We start from the raw sequence: 12,689 nt of genomic DNA on the forward strand, positions 1-12,689 counted from the left end.
GACATTGAGTGAATTTAATGTGTTTTCCAAGAAGCAGAACACTGACTTATTATTTCAACTTCAGTAAAGTAAAGTATTTATTCTGACCCAGATCTGTGAGAAAAATTGACCCATGAAGTCCAGTTAATTTCACATTTAGACAAGGAAACAGAGGATTTCGTAAGTGTCTCGCTTACAAAAGTGGATTGTATGTTTTCATCACTCTTGCTTACAAGTCCATATCCTACAAACTGTCAACTTTGTTTTTATGGTACTTTCAAAAAATTGGTGAAAGGATGCTTAAAAACAAACAACAAAAAACTCACAATACTCTGAGTAAGGAGATGCTGATTTCAAAGCTTGACTGTGCCTAATTGGAAGATTGACCTCATATGAAGCTTCAAAGAAACTGGTACGTACTTGCAATCAGACATAGAACAGAAGATTTGCCATGGCCTCCTATACTCTCCTTTACTGTCACATGGAAATAGTATGTCTCTTTATTGATTACACTTTAGGATAGAGAAGTGCGTAAAGAGTCCAGGAGAGTTTGTGTGACAAGCTTCAAAAGACCAAGCAGGTTTAAATGTTCAGTACAAGCAGTGTTCCCTCTAAGCTGCACGCGTGCGCAATTGCGCACTGCTGGCACGGTCTCTGCGCACAGAAAATCTGCGTTGCGCACAAAAAAAAAAAAAAAAATCTAACCTGAATTGAAATTAAGATTAATACACTAACAATTCTGTTTTGCAGTGTTAGTCAGTAAGTGACTGGCTGCTCCCGTATGGGATTAGAACGATGCCACCTTAACCCATAGTTCAGCCTATAATGCAATTCACACTCGTATATACGCAGCTAATCGTTGACAGGCTATGACAGCGTCCTTATGTGCCGACACCGGTGTTTTAGCTAGCAAAGCGGCGTGGCTGATGTGGAGTGAAGCCACGTTAATGACAACGTGTACAACCATTGGAGATGTGAGCAGGACAGATGGAACAATTGACGGGAAAAGTGTGGACTTTATACTAGTTTTTAAATTGTGTTGATAGGCCATGTAAAACCAGAGTTATGATAAAAATATCTGCAATGTTTGGTTTTCTTCCTGAATACTATCGTTGTTTATATTTACTGTGGGAAGAAATGGTAAAAACTGCGTTTTATAGGGAAAACGCTCGAAAGCGCTCTCTGCCTGTGAGCAAAACAAAACCAAAAAAATCCCACCCTTTCCTATTGGTGGAAAAATGTACCATGTTGACCAATCAAAAAATGATATGGCAACATGGCATTTAGATGTTTAGGAAGGGGGAAGTTTTAGGAGTGACGGTGGTGTTTTGAGATGTGAGAGATTTGCAACGTTTAGCGCAAATCTTGTGTAGTTAGTGTGTAGTGTAGTCAGTAGTTTTGTTGTGTGTGTCAGAACAATGAGGCGACTGCTGAATGTTACAGGTGTTACAGCAGTGATACATCTCCTGTTGTCAGGCCTGCAGGTATCAGGCTGTTGTTCTCCTTTAACTCATAGTGGACAGAAATTATTTTTTGGAGTGGCACAAATAATTTGTGTGGCATCAAATTTGATGCAGAACAGCTGATTGTTCTGTAAATAGTTTGAAATGTTTATTTAAAAACTTGGCTGCATTTTTAGGTAAACAGCTGCAAAAAACTTTGCTGTTTGCATAACTCAGTTACTTTTTTGAAAAAGTAACTATATAATTAATTGCCCAACATTGGTCATTATATACTGTACAAGTCAGAGCTTTATAAAAAAAAAAGAAAAAAAAAAGAAAGTTTTGTTTTCAAAATTGGAGTTCAAGTTATTTTTACTTCCAATAGTGTTAACATACTACACAGGACATGAACAAGATTTTTTTTAATTTTCATTGTAAGTGGGCTAAAGCAGTTAATTAAAAGTAGTCTAACATAAATGCTGTAATTTGATTATTTTAATAAACCATGTAACTTGGATGGATTCGATGCTGGCATGACCACAGTGCACACGTCTGTTGTTGCTCACAGTGATCCAAGGGACCGCTCAGGGAGTTTGTGTGTTCGTTCAGACACATGAGAAATTAGAGGGAACATTGGAACAAAGTGTCCTACATTACCACTTACAAATAGGGTGATTCTCTTGTACAATATGAATACAGCACTTCAGTAGTAGGACTAAAAGCTTTTTGTGTGTTGATGTGAGTGTGCCTGAACTGACCCAGTGTGAAAATCTCCCAAAGAAGAATGCCATATGACCACACATCGCTTAGGGTGGTATACAAATTATGGAAAATGCTTTCAGGTGCCATCCACTTCAAGGGAAGGAAAGTCTGAATGAAAGAAGAAACACATCTTATTAAAGAACCACTGTTCCTAATTTGAAACATGCAACAGTCAGGAGGGCTAAAAGAGTCCAGCTAGAATTTATTTGCTGCTATTAAATTTCTGTTATACGCAGATAAAAAGCCAAAACAGGTGAAAACTTGTCAGAACAGAATAGAATAACTTCCATAAGTTTTTCCATAAACCACTGTTTTTTTTTTATACTTACGTTGCCTTTAGAGATGTAGTTGGAGTCATGCATGATGTCTCTGGCAAGGCCGAAGTCACAAATCTTCACCAGCTTGCCCTCACAGATCAGGACGTTCCTGGCAGCCAGGTCACGATGGACACACTGCGGAGGAGGAAAACGAATATACCTGTTGTAATCATCATGAGGTTGCCACATAAGCACAATTTTTGCTTTTACATATCGTTGCAAATTTGGATGCTGATTAGCCAATCTCTATTTCTTCTGTCTTATTTTGACACAGTCAGGCTACCTGCTTTCTCCAGTTTCTTTTCTCTTTTTCAAAATTTTTTTACGCTAAACTAAGCTTCCAATTCTTCTTTACATAATCTGAAAATTAAGACTAATTTTCTAATTTCATATTTGTTTAAATGGGCACAAAATGTCAGTTATCTAGAAGGTTGAGATGAGTATTTTATAAAATATCATACGTTCTTAGAGGCAAGGAACTCCATCCCCTTCGCCACTTGGTAGCTGAATCCTAAAAGATCTTCGTAGGTGAGACTGGGAGAGTCGCTGATCACCAGGTCTAATCTGTTGACTACTGAACACAGTGACAAGGTGAAAGGATCAGCAGGAGAAAAAAAAAAGGAAGGTGATGAATGAAGATATTGTCTTTTGTGATGGGGGAACTCTGGCTGTCCTGTGACTGCCAGGGTAAAAAGAGATCAGGCTCTTTATATGTTGCCACATTTGTCTGTACATTATCTCCAGCATTTGATCAGTTAAGAAAACAAGTATTCATTAGTCTATTATATGTAAAGCACTGTGCTTTTCAACCAGAAGTACAGCTTATAGTGGCAGAGTTCATCATCCATCATGGTTAAAGTGATTTTAAAACAGTGGTAAACTGGCTCAAATCAAACCTTGTTCCTGGTAGAAGCCGTGTTGGTAGAGAGCCTCGTACGGAGAAGGCTGGATATCTGCATATTTGATGGAATCTATCTGCTCTTGCATGGGAACGTAGACTGAGGGCTCATCTTTGCTCATGTCCATGTATCCTCCATCACTCTCACTTCCGAAAGACACATAGCTGGAGGGGTGGAGATATATATATATATATTTATTGTGTCTGAGAAAGTGCACTAAACTGACCTTAAAGGCATATTTGTTTATTTATGCTCCTTCATCATCTGAAACTTTACAACAGAAAAATATCCCCTTAGGAATCAATAAAGTATATTTACCTATCTATGAGTAAATGTTTCAAAGTACATAAGAGGAGGTTTTAATAAAAATAACCTCACACATCATACAAAAAGGCCCTTTGTGCAGCTCTGAAAGCTCCAGTCTGCTTCGCTCACCCTTTCCTCTGGCTGAGAGGGGTGCTTCCTCTGGAGATGAGACAGCTGTAGTCCTGGTTTTTCTCAGCATAGTACTGCAGGAACGTGTGCTTGTTCCTGTGCAGGTAGTCCACCAGGTCGCCATAGCGACAGTACTCAGTCACCAGGTACAGAGGGCCTGTGATCAGAGAACAAGAAGTAATACAATAACAATATTAATACAATATGTTCTTTATACTCTTTGATGTATGCCTCATAAAATCAACTATAACTTTCAAAAATATAGAGCTTTTATACAGTATTATTTTCACTGTGTGGTTGACTCTATGCTTTGAGCATATTTAACTGAGGGACTCTCTTTTGCTGCTTCTCTTTGCAAAAGCAGCTGTTCCAGATGTAAAAAAAAACACTTGTAAGCTCTGATGTGTTACAGTTAATGCACTTGGCTGTTTTCTTTCATTCAGCATTCTTTAAAGAAATTCCACAGCTATTTAAAGTGCAAGACATGCCAACACTCATTAACTCATTATCCAAAGTGCAATGTAATGTGAATTATATAATCTAGAGCAGGAGTTCTCACATCGTTACCCAAAAGGAGTGGGGTGGGAGTAGAATAATGGATACTTTTTTCTATGTTGTAGAGTCAGTAGTCAGTAGTGATATGAATATATTCACTATTAGATGTAGCAAAATTTTACATTTCCAAGGGTATTATTCTGAGAAACCTCTTGCTATTAATGGTAGAGTCACAACTAACACTCAGAAGCATTGCATGCTATTTTAGGGTAAATCAAAGCACTGTTTTAAGAAGTTAGACTTAAGGGTTTAGGAAGTCTGGTGAGGTAGTATAAAGAGCCATTTAGAAAGGTCCATTTAGAAAGCATGCTATGGTAAATGGGTTAAACATCAAATTTCTAACAAACAGGCTGGTTCAAAACCTTATTTTTACTTGGTTGACTAATTTTGTCCATTTTATTATGCTTTCAGTTTCCAGTAGTTTTGTTTTTAATCATGTGTAAGAAAGCCAAGAAGGCTTTTCTATTCCTTTGACCAGTGAAATAAACTTGTTTCTGGGCAAGAAAAACAAACTTCCAAAATTGTAGTTTTCTATATTTAAAAAAATCATTTTCTATTAGCCACATTTTCTTACTTAAAAGCACATTTCCTTACTTGTAACCTTTTGTACTGATTATTTTGATGGTAAATGTATTGTGACTTTAATGTTAAAAAATATAGGCCAATCCATCACCAAATGCCACTGAACTTCCCGCCTTTGACTTAAACAAATCTTCACCACTATTATCCGGTACCTTTTGCATTAAACAAAGCTAAAATGAGCAGACAGACATGTGTATCAAAGCAGTTTTCCACAGTTTGTCATTGTGATGCATGCTCACCATGTTTGGTACAAGCCCCTAGCAAGTTTACGATGTTGAGGTGAGGACCCAGATGACTCATGATCTTTAACTCTGACATCAGGGCCTGAGTTTCACTCCTTCTGGCTGTAGCTGGATGTCAGAAGAGGGAAAAAGAAGGGAAGAAGAAGATGGAAAAATTAGATGCATAAACTTAGGGTAGTTGGAAGTAGATACAAGAACAAGAGAACTAAGAACCCTGAGAGCAGGACACACTGTGTCTTTGCCAAACTGCTCAATGACCTGTGAGCTACGACTTGAATCAGGCTGGCAAGCAAACTAAAGCTCAGCGGGCTGCTGCTCTCTCTGAGCCCACAGGAATATGGCACTGGTGTCACAACATCTGACAGCTATGCGGGGGTCCATACACTGTTCACACAAATTACGCACATGGCTTTCTGCTTTGTTTTTATATTGTAGGGCTTACATTTCAGCATTTTCACTGCCACCTTTGTGCTGGACTGCGAATGCGTGAGACCATATGCAGTTGCCTCGACCACCCTGCCAAACGCTCCTGATCCAAGAGTGCGACCTGAAACACAAAGAGGAGCTCAGAAGGACAGAGTCTGAATGGGGCCCACATTGGACCTGCAAAAGTAAGGGAGACCATTTTTAACTAAAATAATAGTGTCAGCAAATGTATGTTATTTTCTGAAGAAGGGAAGATTATTGCAGATAAATAGTATTTATTAAGAGCATATGATGTTTTTCTCGATGTTGAGATGTGTCCTGTTTGTAGGTGAGCAGCTGACTATGAACATGTCAGTCGTTAGACATGAAAGTTTAAAAGCTCTCTGTGAATAGGGCTTTAAAAATGAAGTGCCACTGGAGCTGATAAGAGACGTTTAACAAGGTTTGTTTAGTATTCCAGTGTCGGCTGTGCCCAGACAACACAAACCACCCACAGCACTACAGCTACCGGGCAAAAGCTCCAGTTTAAAATGTCTGTGGAAGCAAATACGTCTATTTAGACAAATAAAAAGTGGCAAGCTGAAAATATAGCTGCAGCTAACCACGAATTAGTGTCCTCAGTTGACTAGGTTAATTTTAATGCCTAAGATAATAAATATTTGTTCAATCCTCAGTGTGTAGATGCTTTAATAGATTTAAAACTCTGATTTTTGTGCCACATAATTTTTTTCATATTTTTTTAACCGCACATATTTTACCATTTATGGAAAACCTCTATTAAAAAGGTTTAATGTCGTGGGAGAAAATTACAAAGACATTTTCTGTTGTGTTTCTTTTTTTTCCTTTTTTTTTTTTAAACTATTTTTTAATAGTTTAATCTAATTTAATTTGGTTGTGCCATTTAAATGTGTTATTATGCTTCACAACATAAAAATATGATTCATATTTTTATGTTGTTGTTGCCTTTGTTTTCAGCATCATTTGTAACACTGCAATTTCTGATCTTCATTAAGTTGGTTTTCCCTAATTTGCGTGAACGGGAGCAGATTTAAGTTAAACTGCAAACATGCAAGATATTAGGGTTTCCATCAGGACTAGTTTTTTAGCTGAGCGTAGCTCATCATCTCTCTTAACTGAGGACTCACCCAGCACTAGGTGGTCACGACGCATTTCCCAGGCCAGGTCATAGGGCAGGTGGATGGGGTCCACGTAGATATACTCATGTCCATCCTGGCTCACAGATTCTATCACCTTCCATCTGATCTCATAGCGAGGTTTCTGAGAACAAACAGCATTGCTTTTGAAGAAAGGAAAATTGAAAAATGGAAACTAAAAAATGTTTGAGTTTCTCTTACCTTCCTCCAGATTGCAATGAGGATGATGAAAGACATGATAACAATGACCACTAAGGCTAAAACAGCAGCCAACACTGCCACCTGGGAGAAAAGGGCTGCAATAGGCAAGAAGACACAGAACATTAGACACAATATAAATAACATGAATCTCCATATGCTGGAAATCAATTTATAAGTATAAATGAAGCTATGTTTTGTCTAAGACATACAGTCTACTAAAGGATACAAAGTGTCTCTATAAACTTATCAGACTTTCCTATAGTGTTTGTGCAGTTTAAGCCAAATACAATTTAATTTAATCCTATATTATCATTTACCCATTTAATAGTAAAGTGGCATAGTCTATATTTATATAATAAAAAAAAATTACAAACTTAAAGTATAATGTTCTATAATATCCTTTGATCTACCCTAATATATATATAAAAAAGAATCACATGACACCTACAGCTGAATACCAGTTTGATGTCCCGCCTGCTGATGAGCCCCTCTTGATTGCTGGTCTCACACCGAACTGTGACCTGCTGAGGTGTCTGGAAGGTCAGCTGGCTGCGAACCTGACTGACCTTTCTTGTCTCATTGTAGCTCACGTTCGTATGGATGCTCAGCACCTCTGGCTCTGGTGTCAACGGCTTCCACACCTCTGTCTGGTTGCTACACCTGCCGAAGAACATTAGATCGGAGGGTGAAATATTTCCAGTCAAAAACAGACGCACTGAAAGCAAAGTGTGTTTTGGTCAGCCCCCTAGTGTTCCTTTTGTGACAGTTCAATGGAGAAATGGGTGGTAGGGACTCACTTGAGCATGCTGCCACAGCTGTACCACTGTATGGTTGGGGCTGGCACCCCTTCTGCAACACAGGTCACCAAGTGTCTTTTCCCTGGGAGACTGTGGTCGGTCAGGTCTTTAATCTGAGCGGGAACTAAACACAGGGTGGCAGCAGCCATTAATCATTTCTGACTCGGAGAAAAACACAATCTGTCCTCAGTTTTTTCCATTTACAAACACCACTTTCAGACAGTCGGTCAAAAAATATAAAACACCACACAAAACCCCACAGCACACAAAACACCTGGGAAAATTTTAGCTAAAAAAAAAAAGGCTCACCTTGGACCTCCAGGTCAAAGGTCATTTCCTTTAAGTCATCTCCATTGGTAACAAGGACAGTGTAGAGGCCCTTCTGGTCTGTCCTCACCCTCACCAAGGTGAGGACACTGACATACCTGAGGGACAAGAAATTCATTTTTAAAAAATAAAAAATACACTTTCCTTTTCTTCCAGTACTGAAAATGTTGACTATTTGTCTGGAGAAATGTAAATCAAAGCTGACTGGAAAAAAGTTACAAATTTAATCAGATCTACTTTAATAAGAGACAAAACACTCTTAAACCAAAAAGCAGCAACGCTGTTTAAAATGTAAATAAAAACAAAATGCAATGATTCATGTGTAAAATCATTTTTTTAACTTTACTTTTATGTAAAAAAAATTTAAATTTAAATATTAATTATGTTTTTCATGTTCTGTTGTGAAAAAAAAAGTGGTTATATGAAATTTCTAAATCATTGAATTCTGTTTGTATTTACATTTCATACAGTGTTCCAGCTTTTGTGGAAATGGGACTGAACACTAAATGAACTGTTCTTTAGATATGAGAGCAAACTAATTTCTAAAGTCTTCAAGAGACTTTGTGAGATATGAAAATATTAAGAAGCACACCGGGTTAAAAACACTGAGCACAAGAAGGACGGGTTTAAATGAAAATATCTGGTAGAAACTCTGTGATGGCACCAGCTGATGAGTTTACACTACACTATAGTGGAATTAAGCTTTCTTTTTTTATCGTGTTTGTTGTTTGATTTTTTAAACAACACAAAAGAAGATGTAAAGTTTATGATGTACCTCATTATCAGAGGACATGACAGTTCTGTCTCATGTGTTGTACAAAGCTGTCAGCGTGGAGGTGGTGACTTTGTCTCTCTATTTGTGAACTACTAGAAAAAAACCCATCTTCACTTGATGTTTCTCTTTCTTATTTACACGCCGGAGACTTCATGGAACTCGTTAACATGGGTTGTTTCTTTCTATAACTACCTATATCATCCCTGTGGTTGATATTTCACTTAGATATTTAATGTGTGTTGGCAGGAATGTGAAAACATAGCCTTCAAATTTAAGTTTTATTTGACATCCGTTTGAAAGACACAACTCAGTAAGTTGTGACAAGTTGTGTTTATGGTTCCTGTGTGATGAACGATGGTGTCCAGCCCTCCAGAGGGTATCGTGTTTCTCCCCGTGGAGACCCTTATCTAGCGATGACTGACAGGAGCAGACTGATCTGTGGAGGCTGTCGCCCTATCATAGGTCCTGTGCTAATTGTTTAAATGTATCAAGGCTGTGGACGTGTTTGGGTGCTTTGTGGTGTGCGTGAAACTAAATACTGGTTGGATGTTCTACCTTATTTCATGCTCTTGTCTCGTGTTGATGATTTTGTCTCCCTTGATGGTGGCGCCATCCTTGGTCCAGTAAACCTGTGGGGGAGGGTACGCCTCCATCGCCACTCTCAGCTCCACGTTCTCTTGTAGCTTGACTGAAATGTTTTGTTGCTGAGGCGGTTTGATGTCCACAAAGCCGTTTTCTAACAAGAAAAAGAGCAACGTATATATGCAATGCACTAAATGTAGTAAATTATTTTTCTCTTTAGCTTAACTACAGTACTGTGAAAAAGTCTGTTGCCACCGCTCATTTCTTTACATTTTCCTAGGAAAATAGAAAACACATGTAGTGACTTATTGATGCATGTGCAAACATTCCAAAAGGTACAGCAAGTATTCTTCAGGAATAGTTCTCTCAGACTACTTAATGAACATTCAAGGTTCTTCTTTAGATATTGGCGCCTTTTGTTTCATGACAGAGTATCAGCTGTATTCTACAGATGGCTGTAGACTCTCACTGCTTAAGTCCCGTTGCCACTGATTTTCAGTCCAGTTTGTGTGTAATTTGGCATACTCGAGTCTTTTCCTCATTTCCTTTCCTAAAGAATGGCTTCTACCACTGAGACCATTATGATGAGGCATCAGAGAACAATAGTTGGATCAAATAAAGGCAAAGATGCATCTCTCAGATCCTGCTTCAGGTCTTTGTTGGATTGTTTTCCTATTTCTTAAAGACATGACTTTCAGGTCCTGTTCATCTGCTTTAGGTTATTTTTTAGGCCTGTGTCTTCTCTTTTATTCTTCTCTTATTCAGGTTTCCTCAATTTTTTTAAGGACATGCTGCACATCCTGCTTAGGTATTCCCAGTTTTTGGCTAAAGCCTCTTTGGGAATCACCTTGTCGGTGCAAAAATACTATTTTATGTCTGTCAAACTGTGTTATCTTTGGAATTTTTCATAGCTTTAACCAGAAAATGGTAGCAACAACAACAACAACAACAACAACAACAACAACAACAACAACAACAACAACAACAACAACAACAACAACAACAACAGGATGATGCTTCAAAATACAATTTAAAATTGGACAGAAAATGGGTTGGAAAAGCAGCCAGTATCAAAACAAAAACTTCTTCATTTTCATCTTAAGGAAGCCTGGAAAACTATTACTCAAGACCACTTTAAAAGAAATTCAAAGCAAGTCTGTCTCCTAGGAAGCAAAATATAAAGAAATAAGAGGTGGCTCAAGACTTTTGCACAATACCTACTCTTCACTCCACTGATATTTTTGCAACCAAAGATTTTGTCCATGAGAGCAGTGAGACTGAACCAAACCAAAACTCTGCAGGCCAGAGAATAAAAAGAAAAGTCCTAAAAGATACTTTCTAGTTTCACATAGCTGGGCACTACTTTTCCCTGTGTTTCTATTCAGACTGCTTTTCTTGGTCTAAGGCTTTTGATCATTTCTCTGCACAAAACCATTTATTAAGCTGCTTCTGTACTGCTGCTCTACATTCTTGAACCTCTGTGGTCAGACACTATGCATCTTTTCCACTGAGATGTCCAGTGTCCACCATTAAACTGTCCTTGCCTCCTGTCTCAACTAAACATGGAGCTTCGAGCTTGTATAAATATAACACACCTCAGTGCAGGTGGAATAAGCATTAACTGACCTATACGGCATGCAGTGACGGTCAGGAGACAGAGCATTAAGAGAAGTACCATATGATGAATCCCGCTTACCTTAGCAACTAAGATGCTGACTTACTGTATGTTAACATTTGAAGTCAAACCCCAGTTACATAAACACTGTGAGTCTAAATATAAAGTTGCTGTACCCACTGATTTACAGCTCAGTTTCTCAATGTATCACTCGAGGGATCCACACCGTGTCAAAAGTTTATTTCACACTTTGAAGAAAAACAAATAGAAGTGATCTTCATTTCCTTTAAAAGTAACTCCTCTCCCACCGTAACATCCAGAGGTTGACATAATAAGCAGTCTTTCCTATGTCAGCAAAACGTAATAATAATCTGCACAGCATCAGTTTGTTTTACTTTTGTGTCTATGTCTATGTGTGTGTGTGGGAGGAAGGTGGGAGAAAGGTTGGGGGTGTGCAAGGGGGGTTTTATCTTACCAAGCACAGTGATGTTGACGCTGGCAGAGGCGCTCTGGTCTTGTATGCCCTCATGGACGTGGCAGACATATTTTCCACTGTGGTCCACCGTGGCCTGGGAGAAGACCAGGCAGGAGCGCATGCTCGTGGGGGACAGGACATCAGTCAGTGGCTCATAGAAGTCAAGCTTAGAGACAAGTACAGGAATAAGATGTGATGTGAATATGAATTTATTGAAATCGGACTTTCAGCGAGCTCTTATTTTTGCAGTCAGACTTATTAGGAAAAGCTAAGAGTTTGTTTTGAAAAATGTTTGAATAAAGCCATAAAGATAAAACTTCATCATCAAAGATAAAACGGAAACATTTCAGCTTCACTGTTATCCAAACAAGGACCTACAGAGACCCAGTTATTACAATACCAGCCTAATGTGAGGTGTGAGTAAAGTTTCACAGCAGAATAAAAACTATGAGGTGTGTCTCCACATCTTGATATAATTTGGGCTTGGTCCAGAGGCCTTAGAGTGATCACAAAGGGAAAACGGAACAATAGCGCTTGTTCTGCTCCACTCCTACTCACCCCTCTATTGGGAATATCCCAAGAAAAATTCACCAGCTCCACTCCGTGCACTGTGCAGTTTACTGTCAGTGGTTCACCCTGCTTCAGGACCGTCTTCGAGGCATTGATGTAGGCGTCAATGGCCTCTGGGACTGGGACGAGAAGAGAAAACACAAGGGAGAAGTGAAAAGGGTGTGGTAATGTAATGTAACTAAACAATAATGTCTGCACTAAGGCTGATCAAGTTATTAAGTTGGAAAGAACTATTTCTAAAACAAGCTCTTCAACCTGAACACCTACCCACAATGCTGAAGACATAGAAGGCCTGAGACTCTCGCACTTCCTCGTTCAGCTCTCCCCGACACACGTAATTCCTGTCCTCCACCGGCGCCTTGTAGCCCTCACTAGGAACATACACCCCACTTACGGGTATGTCAGTGTCCCTCTCGTGCAAGGTGACAGTGATTTTTGGATTGGTGACCACGCAGGGGATGGTGCTTTCTTCACTGGTCTTTGTTACCATGCCGTGAGAGCTCTCTATGAACCACACGTCAGGATCTGCAGGCAGACACATTTTTTATGACAAA

At 38.9% G+C, this 12,689-nt stretch overlaps 1 protein-coding gene across 2 annotated transcripts in view; it reads right to left on the reverse strand.

Annotated features, from left to right (window-relative positions):
- pdgfrb (platelet-derived growth factor receptor, beta polypeptide) overlaps window positions 1-12,689 on the reverse strand; it is a 29,716-nt gene that overhangs the window by 4,334 nt on the left and 12,693 nt on the right. The window contains exons 4-19 of one of the 2 annotated variants that reach the window (XM_084945068.1): window positions 12,403-12,660; window positions 12,124-12,254; window positions 11,566-11,731; window positions 9,449-9,629; window positions 8,101-8,216; window positions 7,792-7,915; window positions 7,443-7,654; window positions 6,995-7,089; window positions 6,785-6,917; window positions 5,656-5,760; window positions 5,211-5,321; window positions 3,835-3,991; window positions 3,397-3,563; window positions 2,962-3,071; window positions 2,513-2,635; window positions 2,180-2,291 (exon numbers count right to left, since the gene is read on the reverse strand). In XM_084945068.1, coding sequence (XP_084801194.1) covers window positions 2,180-2,291; window positions 2,513-2,635; window positions 2,962-3,071; window positions 3,397-3,563; window positions 3,835-3,991; window positions 5,211-5,321; window positions 5,656-5,760; window positions 6,785-6,917; window positions 6,995-7,089; window positions 7,443-7,654; window positions 7,792-7,915; window positions 8,101-8,216; window positions 9,449-9,629; window positions 11,566-11,731; window positions 12,124-12,254; window positions 12,403-12,660 — 2,301 coding nt within the window. Of the gene's footprint in view, window positions 1-2,179; window positions 2,292-2,512; window positions 2,636-2,961; window positions 3,075-3,396; window positions 3,564-3,834; window positions 3,992-5,210; window positions 5,322-5,655; window positions 5,761-6,784; window positions 6,918-6,994; window positions 7,090-7,442; window positions 7,655-7,791; window positions 7,916-8,100; window positions 8,217-9,448; window positions 9,630-11,565; window positions 11,732-12,123; window positions 12,255-12,402; window positions 12,661-12,689 lie in introns of both variants that reach the window. The other variant, XM_084945061.1, reaches the window with a different exon arrangement.

Source organism: Perissodus microlepis, chromosome 2, assembly GCF_051167445.1.
Source record: "Perissodus microlepis isolate ML-2025 ecotype Zambia chromosome 2, ASM5116744v1, whole genome shotgun sequence".
NCBI classification, from domain to species: domain Eukaryota; kingdom Metazoa; phylum Chordata; class Actinopteri; order Cichliformes; family Cichlidae; genus Perissodus; species Perissodus microlepis.